This window comes from Vanellus vanellus, assembly GCF_965231255.1.
Source record: "Vanellus vanellus genome assembly, contig: HAP1_SCAFFOLD_53, whole genome shotgun sequence".
Classification (NCBI taxonomy): domain Eukaryota; kingdom Metazoa; phylum Chordata; class Aves; order Charadriiformes; family Charadriidae; genus Vanellus; species Vanellus vanellus.
Window position 1 is genome coordinate 1,217,111 of NW_028128477.1, and position 17,321 is coordinate 1,234,431.

Genomic DNA, 17,321 nt, shown 5'->3' on the forward strand with positions numbered 1-17,321 from the left:
GCAATTTGTGTTGCATCACTATATTTTATTATTATTATTAGTAGTAGTAGTAGTAGTAATAATATCTTTTCTGTTACTGTTCTTTTAAACAATATTTATCTCAGCCCATGTCTTTTATTTCTGTTTCTCCCTTTTCTCCCTATTTTACCTGGGACATCCCATTTCATTTAAGAGCTGTTATCTGACCAGCTACATCTGACTCAGTGTTGTGCAAGGGTCAGACCCAGTAGGATCAAGCCTCAAAAAAAGTAGTATAAACCCAGAAAAATATCAATAAGCAGGATTATCACAAGAGAAAAATTCAGGCTCGTGGTCTAAGATCAACTCTGGGCAATGTGCGGAGAAGGGGCGGCAGGTTATTGTCGGTGAAACAGCGTCCATTGGGCCTGTTTCCACAGGGCATCCTTGAGCTCCTGGTTCCTCATGCTGTAGATGAAGGGGTTCACTGCTGGAGGCACCACCGAGTACAACACTGCCACCACCAGGTCGAGAGATGGGGAGGAGATGGAGGGGGGCTTCAGATGTGCAAACACTCCAGTGGTGATAAAGAGGGAGACCACGGCCAGGTGAGGGAGGCATGTGGAAAAGGCTTTGTGCCGTCCCTGCTCAGAGGGGATCCTCAGCACCGCCCTCAGGATCTGCACATAGGACAGCAGAATGAAAACAAAACACACAAATGCTAAACAGGCACTAACCACAATCAGCCCAACTTCCCTGAGGTAGGAGTGTGAGCAGGAGAGCTTGAGGATGTGGGGGACTTCACAGAAGAACTGGTCCACGACATTGCCCTGGCAGAGGGACAGTGAAAATGTATTGGCCGTGTGCAGGAAAGAATTGAGAAACCCACTGCCCCAGGCAGCTGCTGCCATGCGGACACAAGCTCTGCTGCCCACGAGGGTCCCGTAGTGTAGGGGATGGCAGATGGCAATGTAGCGGTCATAGGCCATGATGGTGAGGAGAGAATACTCAGCTGAAGTAAAAATGAGAAAGAAAAAGAGCTGGACAGCACATCCTGCATAGGAGATGGCCCTGGTGTTCCCGAGGGAGTTTGCCATGGCTTTGGGTAGAGTGGTAGAGATGGAGCCCAGGTCAAGAACAGAGAGGTTGAGGAGGAAGAAGTACATGGGGGTGTGGAGGCGGTGGTCGCAGGTGATGGCGGTGATGATGAGGCCGTTTCCCAGGAGGGCAGCCAGGTAGATGCCCAGGAAGAGCCCGAAGGTCAAGAGCTGCAGCTCCCGTGTGTCTGCGAATGCCAGGAGGAGGAAGTGGGTGATGGAGCTGCTGTTGGACATTTGCTGCCTCTGGGCAGGGGGACCTGTCCAAGGAGGAAAAGGCAGTGACAAACTGGGAGAGACTTCTCTGAGGAAATCCCAATGCCATTCCTCACAGAAATCCCCCTCCCACAGCTGAATGAGGAATGACCCAGCTCATTCCCAACCCCACAAACTCAGTGACACTCTCCCTTATCGGGTAAAATACTGCCTCGACACCAACTTTCCATGAGGGCACCTCTGGGGCACGAGTCAGAGGCAGAGTCAGAGGCAGAAGAGAAGCTGACCCGCACCCCCTCCCAAACTCCTTAGATGCAGAGTTCAACAGAGGGGTGGGGAAACAAGGAGAAACACGTATGTTCTCTGAAAAAATGAAGCGAGGAGAGGGAGTCAGGCAGGCGTGCAGTGAAGCCTTCTCCTCAGTGACAGTGTCTCCAGACAGCGACACTGCAGGGCACTTGCTTTTATGTTGTGCATCACTTGTAGGACACACTCACTTCTCCTGGACTGGAGGTGCAGCTGCTGAGAAGGCATCTCGGGCTCTGGACCCTGTGGCTGTGGGGCGGGCGGGAGAGGAGAGCAGAGGCTTGCTGCCGAGAAGTTGTCTGAAGTTCAGGGGGTGGCCGGTGGTGCCAGGATCCCCCCTGCCTGGGCACTTCTGGCAGCAGCTCCCTCTCTGTCCCTGCCTGTGTCTGGGCTGCCAGGAGCTGCCCCTGCCTGGAGCTGCTTCTCTGCCCCCGGGTCTCCTCCCTGCCAGTGCCCCAGAGCCCATCCCACCCGCTGTGTGCTCAGCTCTGCCCTGCAGACCCCTCCTGGCAGCACAGCGCTGCCCGTGGGCATCTCTGGGTGTGCGGGGGCTCAGGAGGGCTTCAGGGAAGAGCTAACGAGAACGGGGGTCTCTGTGCCTTCTCCACAAAGGAGAAATCCATTCCCACCTCCCACTGCCCACCCAGCAGCTGAGAGGAGAAATCCCACAGCACAGACTTGTTCCCTTTCAGGGGAAAGGTGCCTCGATGTCCTTCTTCAAAACGGGCCCTCTGCAAATGTCCTGGGGGTGATGGGGATCCGGGAGCAGCCCTGACCCACACAGGTCCATCTCAGCAACAGAAGGCATCTGCCTTGCTGGCAGTCACTCCTTCCACCCACTGCTTCTCCCCACAGAAGCTCCGTGGGAGCTCCCCGGGCAGGCGCAGAGCTGACCCTAGCAGAGTCCCTGCCCCGGCACACAGCCCCCGGGGTGCAGGGACCCTGATGGCAAGGACAGCCCTGGCCACCCCTGCCTGCACACCCCTACGCACACCTCCACAACCATCCCCAGCAGAAGGCAGCCCTCGGGCCCTGTCCCTCTCACCGGGCCGCAGGGAAGCCCTGCTCTGGAGCACATCCTTCTCCTCTACAGCACTGAAACTGAGAGAGTCCTCCTGACAGAGCCCAGCAGCTCTCAGATGGACCAGCTTGAGGAGATCCCTCCAGGAACTGGAGCTGCATTGCCCGGCACCCTGAGACTTACCACGCAGAGGCTGGTGAAGATTTCTGCCCCAGTGAGCTCTCACCACCACCCACTCCCAACTACCTTTAAGCTCTCTCTGCCTCGAAGGTCTCCCCTCTCTGCCTGCAGGCAGTGCCCCCAGCCCTGCTCCTGGGCAGAGCTGTCTCTCTGCAGCGCTGCCCGCTTGCCAGGAGCTCCCTCCGTCACAGCAGCCCAGCCCAGCTCAGCAGCAGAGGACCAGCCCATGGTGGAACTCTCTCTGTCCCCTCTGGGCTCCCTGGAGGTGTCTCTGGGGCTCCAGGGGAACCGCCTGTGAAAAAGGCTGATGCAATCTCTGATGTTCCCTCCCTCAGCTGTGCAGAGACACTTACTTCCAGCAGTGGTATTTCTCCCAGCAGAAGAAGAGCTGGCCATGAGTAACCCCTCTTCTTGTCCCATCAGTATCACACAGGGGTTCTTGGACTCTTGGTACCAGGATTCCTTATGGCAAGTCACCGCTTGCCTGGTGCCACAGCTGGGGGGCTTCAGCCCAAACGTGCAGCAATGATCTCAGCCAGGGGCACAGACAGGACGAGCTGGAGCTGTTCCTGTGGCAGACAGAGCTGTGACATGGTGGCAGAGCTCAGTCCAGCTGGTCTTCAAGGACAGCCTCCTCCAAGCTCAGCTATAGTCCAGATCGCAATTCAATCTAACCCCCAAAGGCAATTCAAGGGCACCAGAATGAGTGTTTACTCCTTCAGGAACAGTTTGAGGAGAAACAAAGCCACTGTGTGCCCACTTCTGAGTTTGATAGAGCAGGTGGAGCTATATCTGAGATTCTCTACATCCTCTTTGCCTCATTCTGCCCCAGCAAGGTCTCCCAGAGCTCTGAGACTCGGGGCAGGAATCTGGAGGAACGCCACCAGCAGTGGATTGTTCCCAAGTCACCTTAACTAAGACAATCCTTACCAGTCTATGGGACAGGAAGGGTGGCAGCTGAGGGAGATGACAGGGTAAGCCAATGTCCCAGCATGTCCAATGACACTCCGTAATCATTGAAAGGCCATGGAGGTTGAGGGAGGGAACATAGAGGGACATAGACAGGCCAGAGGGATGGACCAAAAGGAATATCATGATGTCCGATAAAGAGAACTCTGAAGTCCTGCCCTTGAGGTGCACTAACCCCGTGCAATGACAGAGGGCAGGGGCGGTGTGGCTGGGTGGCAGCTTTGCAGGAAAGGCTCTCGTGGTCCTTCAGTTTCATTAGGCAAAACAGGAGCCTGGGGCAAAGAAGGCCAACAGCATCCTTTGCTTCTCTTTCCATTCCCTGAAATCCCGAGTGCTTCTCTTTTATTCTCCTAATACCCTCCCAAAAGAACAGCCCACCTGTGCTGGTTTGAGGTGAAACAGAACCCATTTTCTGTTCAGTAATTTGACTTTGCAGCCAAGCCTCCTCGAACTAACTGAACTCTCTCAAATTTAATGCATATTGTCCATAAGCTGTTGGCTCTCAGAGTGACAAAACCTGATTATCTATAATTGATGCGAAGGCATGGTATGCAGAGAGGCTCTTGCTTAGACTTTTTGCTATAACAACCAAGGGCAGCTCACTTTGTTATATGCCCCGTTGGAGGGTCGGAAGCAGTAAATTGTAGAGGGGTCACACCTTTGGATAGGAGCGGAGATGAGAAGTGACCCCAAACTGACTAACTTATCTAAACTGACAAGTCCTTTCTCTCTCTCCCTCTTCTCCTTGGAAAGAGAGGTGAGGGAGAGTATCTGTCGTTTGTCGCAGTGGCCAGGCCGGCCCAAACCACGACAAGGGTGAAGGAACTGCACTGTTGGACTGAAGGCAGTCCTTGCTCCTGCACACAGAATTCCAGCCACAAATAACTTCATGTTCATTTAATATTTGGTTCGCTGTCTTGAGAAATTGTCCCTGACACACCCTTGGCTGGGCTCAAGCAGCATCTTGTCTGGGAAGCTCTCCTAACAAACAGCCTCATCCCAACTTCATTGCGTGGTCTGTAAACGGAGAGGCAAGCCCTGCAGTCAAAGTGGAAGGTTTGTGGGTGATGGTGGTGACTGAAATGACCCACAATGCATCTTTGGTGTGGCTTTCTGGATGCTCAGAACCAATGGACCTCTGAAGGAAAGTCAATCTGGAATTGGAGCTTACGGAAAACACATTTAAAACTCTTTTCTGCTGAGACGGTTGGAGCAGCAAAATTCCTGTTAGTGTTTGCCTGTGTAAAGGCTGTATGGGAAGTGCACAGCATAAAACAGACCATGCAGCTTGAGCTAAAATATACGTTAAGGAGGAAAAGGATGTTAGAAACTCAATAAGCAGGTGATTGAACCAGGGAAATGCCCTAGGAATCCCACTGTCTTAAAGTAGCAGATCCCACTTCTCCAACCTGTCAAGTTTACGTTAGTCATTGCAAAGTGAAAAAGGAAGCCAGTGCCATTGGAACCCTGTGGTGTGCCATGAATGATTCACAGGATCTCCTGAGAGAAATGGATGAGAAGGTAAAGAATGTGCAAAAAAAACCCATCTGTAAATTGAAGGAGGAGGAATTTCCCCAAATAAAGACAATCATCTTAATCAAAATTTGAGAGGAAGATCCCAAGGTAAACAGACATAGACCCTGGTTACAAATCAAACAGCTGGACTTAGAAGTTGGACAAGCACAAGATTTAGAAACAGAACTAAAGGTTTTAGAAACTGAGCTACAGAAAGCTGGAACAGCAGCTCAGCTTCCAGCAGAGTAACATATAGTCATGAACAGAAGTCACAACCAATCTAGACCCAAGGTGGGAAAATGTCATCTTCCAACCAAGGCAGTGAAAGGGATTAATGTGAAAAGACCCATCAGGTCAGCCTGCATAGTAAGGGAAAGCAATATTTATTATGCTGTAGATGCAGAAGGCAATAAGCATTGGATTTTGCCTCAGAATATTCAAGGAGAGTTTATCGAAGTTCATGCGTGAGCTCGGACAAAGACTCTGAGCAGCGGGTGGGGGCCTAACTTGAAGAAGTATGTATATCTCTGGTGTAGGAACTGCCTTTCTTGTGCCATGACCCATGCAGACAACCCTGGATCAAAAGCCCAACTCCAGCACCAACATATTGGAAGCCCACGGGCACAACTGCAGATCAATTTTGTGGGACCTCTGTAAGTGACAGCTTGAAACACCAAACACATCTTGGTAGTAGGAGATCCTTTTAGTATATAGACAGAAGCCCCCCCTTGCAAAACCAACATGATGGCCACCACTGTCAATCTGCTCTTTTAACTGCTCCACACCATAGAGTCTGATCTCAGCACTCACTTTATCACAAGAATTATGCATGAGCACTGCAAAGCTTAAACGTAAGATGTGCCACCCTGTCTCTGTCAACCCGTGGGGCAGAGGAGAGGGAAAAGCCAGTAACGGGGTTTGGATGTTGAAGGTGGGGTCCAGCAGAGATGAGGCGTCAAGGGAGTGGATGGGGAGAGATAGGCAAAGGTGAGACAAGTTCTGATCTTGATTGTGGGGCCACTACTGTTGTAGGAGCACGACTGGCCAGCAGCTGGCCCCAGCAGTTTGGGGACAAGAGGTTTATCACAAAACCGCTCTTCCCAGCAGAGCCAAGATAGGGTCAGAGGGAAAGAGGAGCGGCAGGCCAAGGGGAGATGGCTGGCATGGTGATGATTCTGAGGGCACTTCCACAGCAGCAGCCTGGTTGGCCCTCAGGAGACATGCTGGCCAGCAGGCATGCTGAGGTCATCCAGCGCATCAGAGACCCCACCCAAGAGGAACCCCATCCTTGGGGAGGGGAGGGGGTGAGGCAGGTGGAAGAGGCCCACCTGGGTTCTGATCCTGGGGGCACCTCTGTTACAGCAACCTGACCAACCATGGCAGACAGAAGGGCAGGCAGGGCTCATGGCCACCTGGCTCAGGGCGAGCCCTGACACTGGCAGAAAATCTTCTCCTTATCTCCAGGTTGAACATCCCCTCTTTCACCCAACACTTGTCTTTCATCCTCTTAATATGCACCAGAGGTGGAGAGCCAATCTCTGTATTTTTATGACCTCCTCCTAGGTTCTGACAGGCTGCAAGGAGGTCCCCCTAAGCCTTCTTTCTGCTCTTGACCTTCCTTGCAACCACTGGCTCAAGGGGAGCTTTGCCTTCCTAAAGACAATGACATCAATAGAGATAAGTTTCTTCCTTGTCATGTCCTTGCTGTCACCTCCGGGCAGCTGCTTTATGGCCCCTGTCAGAGCCAGCCTCATCCCTCTACTCACCCAGCCTCCCTGCCCCCCAAAAGCATTATCATCACGGGAAGACCCGTGGTGCATGAAGAGGTTTCTAGGGCAATCAAAACCACAGTCAGTGGAGAGAGGGAAACAAGGGTGGGCTCTTTGTGTGCTGTATTATGTTAGTGTAAGATATCTACCCATATAGACACACAGCAAAAACGGATCCTTCCGAGAGCTGGTCTGACACCTTCCATCTATCCAGAACCTGGCCCCGGGATCCCCTCGTCCCCCTTCTCCCCCCAGGCACAGACAAGCACACACTCACGCAAATGTCTCTCTCCAGCACAGAGTCACAGAATCATTGAGGCCAGAAGCCAGTCAGCGTCCAACTTCTCTGGGCTGCCCCTTCATGCTTCATTTTAGTCAGGACCTCCTTTCTCACCCATGCCAGGCTCCTGCCAGCTTTGACAGACTTCCTATATGATGGGGTGGACTGTTCTGGAGCTGCAAGAGTCCATCCTTGACTAGCAAAGAGCTCTCTGCTCCCCTCTTCTCCGCAGGGCCGTATCCCATGGGATTCTTCTGATCAGGTCCCTCAGAAGGCCAAAGATTGCTCTCCTGAAGTCCCCATCTTGGCCTTGTTCCCTTCTTTCAGGAGCCTCAACTCTACCTTCTCACCCCTGACTGTGACATCCCTGACAGTGGGAGATGGGAAATTTTTTTTCTACACTCTGGAGCAGGTACGGAGACCCCAGTTCTTGTTAGCATTTGTCTGAGCCTCTTCTTATCCCCTTGGCACGTAGAGATGTCCCTGGGCAGTGCCCTGCTGCCAGGAGGGATCTGCAGGGCAGAGCTGAGCACACAGCGGGAGGGATGGGGTCAGTGAGCACTTGCAGGGAGAAGATGTTGGGACAGAGAAACAGCTCCCGGCAGGGACAGCTCCAGGCAGCCCAGACGTGGGCAGGGAGTCGGAGGGACCTGCTCCCACAAACACCCTGGGAGAGGGGACTTGGGCACCCTCCCTGCCATCCCCTGCAGTGCAGACACCCACTCTGAAGGAACGCCCTGGTCTCCTCTTCCACCCAGCAGAGCCCAACCCTCTCTCCCTCTCTTGCCTCCTCACAGCAACACTCCTGGCATTTCTCCACATTTCCCCTTTCTGCTGGTTTAGGGCAGCTTATCGTATCTAGATGGGGACTTAAAAACATTGCCTTTTTATTTTGGGTGGCAGTATTTTGCTATGTTATCGGGTCTTTTTTAATGTTTCCATTTTCTGTCCCTTACGTAATTGCACCTTGCGAATTGCCACAGTCAGACTCACCTTGGGACGGCGGGAGGCCTCTGTTGGACATTGTGCATAATTACACCTTGGGTTATATTATGGGCCATTTAGCAAGAGGGGGGATGTCTCTTGAGTCTTTGTATGTGCCGGTGGCATCAATAGCAACAGTTTTTGAAAGTCTGGAGTACCCTTGGAATGTTTTGGTTATTGTGCTTGGGTTATTAAATTTTGCGGGCTCTTTCTTCTTCATTGGTGGATCTGGAGTATAGGGAAGTGTCCAGCGGCAACTCCCCGGCCCCCACAGCCGACATCATACCCGCACAGCCCCCACCTGTCCCTGTGACAGACAATGCGCCTGCACAGACCCTGCCGTCCCCTGCGACACTCAGACCCTGCCAGCCCCCATGGCAGGCATCCATCCGATCCAGACTCCGTTGGCTAAGATCCCGCCGGTTCCTATGTCAGGCACCGCACGGTATTTCTCCTGCACAGCACCCACCAGCCCCCATGACGGACATTGCACCTCTCCAGTCCCCGCTGGCTACCATGACAGGACCCGCAGCTGCAACGAGTATTACACCTACTCCGACCTTGGTGATGGATGATGCAGCTGAACTACAGACCCAGTCAGTGCCGGTATCAGTCAACCCTGTGCATAAGACGAGACGTGCAATAGGACCAGATAGCAACAGTCAGTCAGGGACATCACGCAATGAAGAAACAGAGGAAACCACTCCATCGTTATCCCTAAGTGAGCTGTGAGACATACGTAAGCATTACGGCTGTCAGGAAGGCGAGCAAGTGATTCCTCCGCTACTCGATTGCTGGGACACTGGAGCCGATAGTTTGGACTTAGATGGTAGAGAAGCCAAGCGGTTGGGACCATTGACTAGAGAATTGGGTATTGACAGGGTTTTTGGAAGAACACCACAATCCCTTAGCCTCTGGAGATGACTCCTGTAAAGTGTGAGGAGCAAGTATCCCTATAGGGACGCTATCCCATACCACCCATCCAAGTGGACAACTATTGAGAGAGATGTTCAGAATCTGAGGGAAATAGCTGTGCGGCAGATGATTTTTACTGATTTGGACAACCTGAAGACACCATTAGATCCAGATGCACTCAAAATTACCGGACCCACTTGGCGCATGTGGGTACGGAGAGCACCAGCGGCACATGCTCATGGATTGGTATTATTTTGCTGGAAAGAGGATGAGGCACCGACAGTGGGTCATGTGGATACTGACATGCAGCATTATGCACATAATCTTTTTCTGCCGCGCAGGACAGTGTTTCAGCATTGGACAGGTCACGTGACCAGGCCGCTGTCTCAGTTGAGGAAAAACCATAAATCTGCGGTAGCATGTGGCAGTGTATTGGACAACTGGTTAGATGATGTCCCTCGGCAGGTCAACACCTCAGCCATGGAAAGATCGTCTGAAAAAGCTAGGTGGGAACTTGATGAGATGTAAAACAGAACCAATTTTGTTCAGTAACTTCGCTTCTTAGCTGGGCTTCTTCTAACTACTGAAATTAAGAGTATATTGTGCAGACAGTGTTCACTCTCTCAGAGTGATCAGACCTATGGTCACAGCGGATGCCCAGGCACGGTGTGCAGAGAGGCTCTTGCTTATACTTATTGCTATAACACCCAAGGCCAACCAACTTTGTGGTTTCCCCCTTGGACGGTTGGAAGTGGAAAAGCATAGTGAGGTCCCACCTGCGGGGAGGAGCGGACAGGACAGGTGACCCAAAACTGACCAACGGGGTATTCCATCCCATCTGCCTCATGCTCAGTATAAAAGCTGAGGGATCAAAGGGTCAGCTCGCTTCCTTCAATGACCGGTCTGAGGAGGACTCTGTCTGTTCGTCTGCCTGTGATCCCGATCCTGAATCCTTATCTGGAATCCAGTTCCCATCCAGCACTGAGTCCAGTCTGGGATTGCCCCAGCGTCAGCCAGTGACGTGATCATCATCCTGGGAGCTTGATATGGTTTTGTATATATTTCATTATGGACTTTTTATTTTATTATTAATATTTCATTAACATAGTTTAGGTCCTTCTAAACTCGTAAGTCCCTTTCTCTCTCTCCTGCCTCTCCTCGGTAGGGGAGAGCATCTGCCGTTCTGCCTGAGTGGCCAGTCCAGCCCAAACCTCAATACCTACACATTCACCCTCCATTTGGAGAGGTCCAGTTTCAATATCATTTGGAAATTGCTGATATCACTTAATGCGTAAGCAGATAAACAAAGACAAGTGGAAGAAAAAGGAAACTTTTTTCTTTTCTTTTCTTTCATTTTTAAAATAATTTCACTTCTGAAATCTCTCAAATAAGAATTGTAAAGTGAAGAAAATTATGCTCAGAGCCTTGGCTTGTTAGGGCATTTTGCATGTTAATGAACTGGCCTCTTGAGAAGTAAAAGGCAGCAACAAAGCTTCAAGTTTCTGAGCATGTCAGTGGGCTGCACTGAGGGCCACCCCTGAAAAGACCTTGGGGGGAATGACCAGAAAAGGGACTGTCCCTGGAGGCTGGTGAAGCAGGAATTCAGAGGCACTGCTTACAGGTTGAAAATCAAACATGGAAGTGGTTGTGAAAGCCCTTGACCTGTCTCATCAAGCGGGATGTCCAAGCACTGACCCCCACACCCTGGGAATGGGGATCCTTTCCCACACAGGAAGCTCAGGGCTCTTCCTGGGAGCACTGAGATGAAGGGGTGTGTGATGCCAAGGGCAAGACAGTGGTAGGACACCTCTCAGGCCCTCTGGAGGGTGGGGTGGAGGCAACAAGGCCCCGTTGATGTAAGGAACTGGAGTGCTCTCAGGGGCCTCAGTGGAAGAGACCGCAGCCATAGTCAAAAGGACAAGGATTTCAGTTCTGTTGGGGAGTCCCAGCCCCAAAAAAGGGGCCATATGCCCCACAGGCTGTGGCTGTTTCTCTGCAGATGCCAAGATCAGAGGAGATGATGCCAGCATCAGAACAGATGCAGATGCCAACCCCTGCTTCCCCACCCCACTCTGACCCCATGCTGTCCCAAGCTCTACTGATGACTCTGTCTTCACTATTTCTTCAAACACAAGGCTGTCGTTTTCTGAGGTTTTCCTAATGGCTGTGAGTTCCCCATAACCTGTGCGGCTTCTTCCAAAGCCCTCCTAATGCTCCTCAGATGCCAAAGATGTCTCAGCCCATAGACTCATTTGAATCCTCTATTTAGCTCCATGTCATTGCACGGAACTGCACATCCTCCTTCTGCTGCTGCCTCAAAGACAAAACTAGATCTATTTCACTGCAGTATGACACCCTCCTGATATCCCAAATCTGAGTTTGTTACACGGTGTGCAAGCCAATAACACACAGAGCAGAGGTATTTCCAAGTTTATTCCATTAATGCGCGGAAATGGGGTGCTCAGCCCAAAACGGGAGCACAACTTAGCTTCAAAAGACTCCACTTCTATGCATTGATGTTTACATATTCAAACAATATATATATATATTCACAGTTACTCATTGTTATTCTCTTCAAGGATTGGTTGAGATTTCTTTGCTTCCCATGTAAATTAGTGCACAGACTCTGTCTTCTTCTTCCATTGTTCTCTTTTGAGTAGGTGGTATCATTTGGGTAGGTGGTCAGTGAGTCAGTGGTCGTGATCTCCCCCTGGCAGAATTACCTTTTACCACTTCTCTGATCTTGGCAGTTCCAAGAGGTTTTCTGGGTTCGCTGACCTGCCCTACAGTTCATCACTCTCTTGACAGGAATCCCCTGCTTCTCAACAATGCTACATTGTCTGGTGGTAGTTCCTTAACTGAATCATAGATAAATCATGTCTAGTTACTCTTTCTCTATTTTCATATTAGGTAAATTATTAAATAGGCTTGGGGCAGTACAGAGGACTTGAGCAGCAGCAGGTGTCCTTGGTTGCTTCAATTACAATGACATTTTATATTTCATTTTCCTAGTTTATGTCAATTTTCCTGCAAAAGAGAGAGCTGCCCTGTTATTACAGAGATGCTCCTCAGGAAGGCAGTTCTGACATATTTACCGAAGGCCTCGCTATTATCCAGCACAGTAGGGTCATGCTTCCGGAGATGTGGAGTGAATACAAACATTCCTGTACGAACAGGATCATCACAGCTGAAAAACAAATAAAGCCTAATCCTGCCCTGAGAAGAGCTAGGAACAGCCTGTGAGGAGACATGGGCAGCTTACTGCTGCTGAAGGTGAACCCATTGAATCCGTTTCTTCAATGCTTCTTTGAGCTCCTGGTTCCTCATGCTGTAGATGAGGGGGTTCACTGCTGGAGGCACCACTGAATACAGCACTGTCACCACCAGGTCCAGGAATGGTGAGGAGATGGAGGGGGGCTTCATGTAGGCAAACATGCCAGTGCTGATAACGAGGGAGACAACCACCAGGTGAGGGAGGCACGTGGAAAAGGCTTTGTGCCGTCCCTGCTCAGAGGGGACCCTCAGCACAGCCCTCAAGATCTGCACATAGGACACCACAATGAAAACAAAACACACAAAGAACAGGCAGACACTGACCACAAGGACCCCGTCTTCCCTGAGGTAGGAGTGTGAGCAGGAGAGCTTGAGGATGTGGGGGACTTCACAGAAGAACTGGTGCAGGGCATTGCCCTGGCAGAGGGGCAGTGAAAATGTATTGGCCGTGTGCAGCACAGCATAGGGAAAAACACTGCCCCAGGCAGCTGCTGCCATGTGGACACAAGCTCTGCTGCCCAGGAGGGTCCTGTAGTGCAGGGGTTGGCAGATGGCAACGTAGCGGTCATAGGCCATGATGGTGAGAATAAAAAACTCTGCTGACATGAAAAAGAAAAAGAAAAAGACCTGTGCAGCACACCCTCCATAGGAGATGGCCCTGGTGTTCCAGAGGGAATTGGTCATGGCTTTGGGGACGGTGGTGGAGATGCAGCCCAGGTCCAGAACAGAGAGGTTGAGGAGGAAGAAGTACATGGGCGTGTGGAGGCGGTGGTCGCAGGCGATGGCGGTGATGATGAGGCCGTTTCCCAGGAGGGCAGCCAGGTAGATGCCCAAGAAGAGCCCGAAGGTCAAGAGCTGCAGCTGCCGTGTGTCTGCGAATGCCAGGAGGAGGAACTGTGTGATGGAGCTGCTGTTGGACATTTCCTGCCTCTGGGTATCTCTTATTCTTAACTGTGACTATCTGTTAAGGAGGAAAAGACAGTACTGAGTCAGAGCAGACTTCTCCCAGCAAAATGGATTGCATATGTCTTTGCAGCCCCACATTCAGACCCTCTTTTCAGGAGCACCTCTCTGCAGCTCCCTCACTTGAGCTCCGGCTTTTGCTGGCTGAGGCTGCCACTGGGAGCAGGGCAATGGGCTCCCGAGGAGTCCTCCTTGCTCTGCAGCAAGAGGGAACTAGGACAGCAGGGCTATCTCCAATTAAATGTAATTGTGTTGTATCAAAGAGCTTTTCAGTGTTGTTGTCGGCAATTTGCCCAACTGCACATCAGAGGACAGGGGATTTTGTTTTCTCTGTTTTGTTCTGGTTGTACCTGCCACATTTCGGAGCGGTTTGGGAGGGCCGAAATCCCTGACATTTCTAATGCACTCCAGGTGAAGTCTTGTGGGTCCTGAGAGGCAAAGGGAGAGTCCCTTAGTGCAGAGAGAGGAGAGCAGCTCTGCCCATCAGTCCTCTTCTCCGCTGCCCTGTGCTGGCAGCTTGCAGCTGGAGGAGGATCCCTCTCAGGTGTTGCCATCAAAAGAAGCAGGACACTGCGGAGAAGAGAGGAATGCAGGTTCAAAGGGCAGATATACAGGCTCATTGCCTTTTCTCATCTCTCCCCTCCCGGACTGGGACTAGGAGGGATCACTGCAGCCACCCACGTACAGCTGCCCAGCAGCATTTCCATGGCCTGAGCACCGAGATGTCTTCTCCATGTGGATCCGAGGGAGCACAGAGATACTATGGGAGAACTGTGCCCTTCTGGAGAGCACCCTGCAGCCCCACAGGACTCCTCAGGGAAATAGTTAATGCCCTGAAGTTGCCTGGAGGAGACCTGGGCACATTGCTCCCACAGACACGAGTGCAGAGCAGGACCCAAAGGGTCGGCATCTGAACGGGAGCTGAATCTGCCACCCGCAACCCCCAGCCCCCGCACTGACTCAGTTTATCCTCAGTTTATCCAACGGTGAGAACAAGGGCAGCTCAGGCAGGAGGGGATGGCAGTGAATTGCCACAACACTCCTGACAAGGGAGGAGGGACATGCTAGGCAGACGGCAATCCGGGGTTCGTCCTTTGCTGGGCTCTGGCTGCTGCAGGGTCAATGCGTGCCCAAGACCCTGTGGGCTGGAGGGCAGAGCTGTGCCCCGGCTGGGAATGGAGACCAGGCAGGAGCTGCCAAGGGGAAGGTGTCTGTGCTTCAGGGACAGCACGGACGGGACCACATGCCCCTCGCCAGTGTTTCAGGCAGCAGCTCCCTCTCACTCCCTGCCCGTGTCTCTGCTGCCGGCAGCTGTCCCCCTGTCACCGGCTCAACTCCTGCTCAGGGCTCACAAACCCCATCCCACTGCTGTGCGCCCACCTCTGCCTGCCAACACCTCCAGGGACGGGGCACTGCCCAGGGGCATCTCTGAGTGTGTGGGGGCTAAAGACCAGTTCACAGCGAACCTGATGTGGCTGCTAACGGGAAGATGTTGCTGAGTTGGTGTGTTGCCCGAGAGGTCCTCTGAAAAATATCATGAGGTAGAGCTCACCTGTGCTGCTGCACTCTCTTGAGAGCAGAAGCACCATGCCCTGACCTGCTCATCCCTACCCTACCATGCTGGTGTCACTCCTTCCACCCACAGCTTCTCCCTACAGCGCCGTGGGAGCTCCCTGGGCAGGCGCAGAGCTGAACCTGGCAGAGTCCCTGCCCCAGCACACAGCCCCCAAGGTGCGGGGACCCTGCTGGCAAGGACAGCCCTGCCCACCCCTGCCTGCAAACCGATCTGCAGACCCCGGAGCCATCCCTGGGAGAAGGCAGCTGTCCGTCATTGTCTCTCTGAAGGTGCAGCAGGACATCCATGCTCTGAAGCACATCCTCCTGCTCCACACCAGACAAGCAAGGAGAGCCGTCCTGACAGCTCCTATCAGCCATGGCATGTGCCAGCTCTAGGACACACTGCCAGGAACTCATCTGCATTGCCCCACAGCCAGAGACTTACCATGTGAAAGGCTGCGAAGGTTTGTCCCCCGGTGAGCTCTCTCCTGTCCTCCCACCCCAGACTGCCTTTACGTCTCCTCTTCTCTTCTCTTCTCTTCTCTTCTCTTCTCTTCTCTTCTCTTCTCTTCTCTTCTCTTCTCTTCTCTTCTCTTCTCTTCTCTTCTCTTCTCTTCTCTTCTCTTCTCTTCTCTTCTCTTCTCTTCTCTTCTCTTCTCTTCTCTTCTCTTCTCTTCTCTTCTTCTCTTCTCTTCTCTTCTCTTCTCTTCTCTTCTCTTCCCTCACTGCCTGTAGGCACTGCCCTCAGTCCTGCTTCTGGGCAGAGCTGTCTCTCTGCAGCGCTGCCCGCTTGCCAGGAGCTCCCTCCGGCCCAGCAGCCCGGCCCAGCTCAGAAGCAGAGGACCAGCCCACGGTGGCACTGCCTCTGTCCCCTCTGGGCTCCCTCAGAGATGTCCCTGGGGCTCCAGGGGAACCACCCGGGAAACAAGCTGAAGTCATCGCTGATGTTTTCTCCCTCTGCTGGGCAGAGAAACTTCTTCCCTGCAGTGCCATTTCCCTTTCGGAGACAGAGTTATGTCCAAGAATCCCCTCTTCTTGCCCCACTAGGAGACAGCACACCCAGGCAGTGAAAGGCAGGAGTCTCCTGTACCTCCTGTACCCATGCAAAGCACAGGTGACACATGAGGTGCCAGAGGTGGTCTAAGACACGTGCTCGTAACTGATGGAAATATTAAGAGGGACAGGGCAGTGTCTGGAGTCATCGTTTTGAGGCTGGTGGGGCATGGTGGTGACACTCTCTCTCCTCCACCAGCTGTCTTTACCTCATCTCCTTTGGCACCCATGGCCCGTTTCTCACAGACACCCCTACAGTGCCCAACCTCATTCAGGGCAGCTGCTCCATTGGAAGGTGACCTACACCCTGCGGTGCTACGGGAGGTGCCAGGGCTCTCCTGCACAGCCGCATGCAGCCAGCAGGGACTACACAAGACCTGCAGCAACACGATCGCCATTCAGAGCAGCCGTGTAACACACCCCAAGAGAACCTCTGGGACGTTCAGTGCCTTTGTTCATGCAGCTGCAGTGAGGCAAGTCCTGTCCCATCTCCATCCAGTAGATGTAGGCAGTGCTTCTCCCACAGCCTTTAGTCATCCCTTTGATGATGCAATCATGGAACAGAGCAATGATTTACCCCATGTTCTTGGATCACAGGATGTCCATCGCCGAGGACATTTTCCAAAGCACCTTGTCTTTCCTGGAGATCAGCTTCCCCTTGCACCACAGGCCCTGCAGGCCTGCAGAGATTTCCCAGAGAGCAAAGCCCTCTCCTACCAGGGCTGCACAGCCCAGCCCTGCTTCTCTCTGGTCCTGAGGGTTTGCTCTTCTTCGGGTCACCTCATTTCCTCTTTCTATTGCCATCTGCCATCCACCCCTGCATGCTCTGAACAAAACCTTTGCCTTGCATGGGACCTTGGGCACTTGGCACCAGATTCCTTTGTTGCACATCTGAGTGTGGTCTTCGTACCTTGGCTGAGGTCCAGCACAACTCTGCTCTGACCTAAAGAACCTATAATGAGGGAGAAGAAGGGGACAAATTCTTATCTTATTTACATCTCCATTTCACAGCTAAATGGAGAAGTTGAAACACGTGTGGAAAAGGCCTTGGTGTAAGGTGTGTGTAAGAAGTCCTCCTCTTGAGAACTTTGATGTTGGTCTGTACATTCTCATGTTTTTCATAAGACAGACCAGCAAGATGATACTTTCTCTGCTCCTATGTACGTAGAGATTTGTGCAGCCATCTGCAAAACCACATTTCCTCCAACAAACTGAATGTAGAAAGTGTGTTCCGAGAACATGTTTCTATCAGGACGTTTCACATC

General features: G+C 52.2%; 2 protein-coding genes across 2 annotated transcripts; both read right to left on the minus strand.

Annotated features, from left to right (window-relative positions):
• Positions 1-356: 356 nt before the first annotated feature.
• Positions 357-1,292, minus strand: LOC309684373 (olfactory receptor 14I1-like; the record flags this gene model as incomplete). Its single annotated transcript, XM_082500297.1, has 1 exon — positions 357-1,292. One exon carries the CDS (start codon positions 1,290-1,292, stop codon positions 357-359), a length of 936 nt encoding a protein of 311 aa, XP_082356423.1.
• Positions 1,293-12,468: 11,176 nt separating this feature from the next.
• Positions 12,469-13,404, minus strand: LOC309684374 (olfactory receptor 14I1-like; the record flags this gene model as incomplete). The annotated part of the gene is made up of 1 exon (XM_082500298.1): positions 12,469-13,404. The coding sequence occupies one exon, from the start codon at positions 13,402-13,404 to the stop codon at positions 12,469-12,471; it is 936 nt and encodes a 311-aa protein (XP_082356424.1).
• Positions 13,405-17,321: the final 3,917 nt, after the last annotated feature.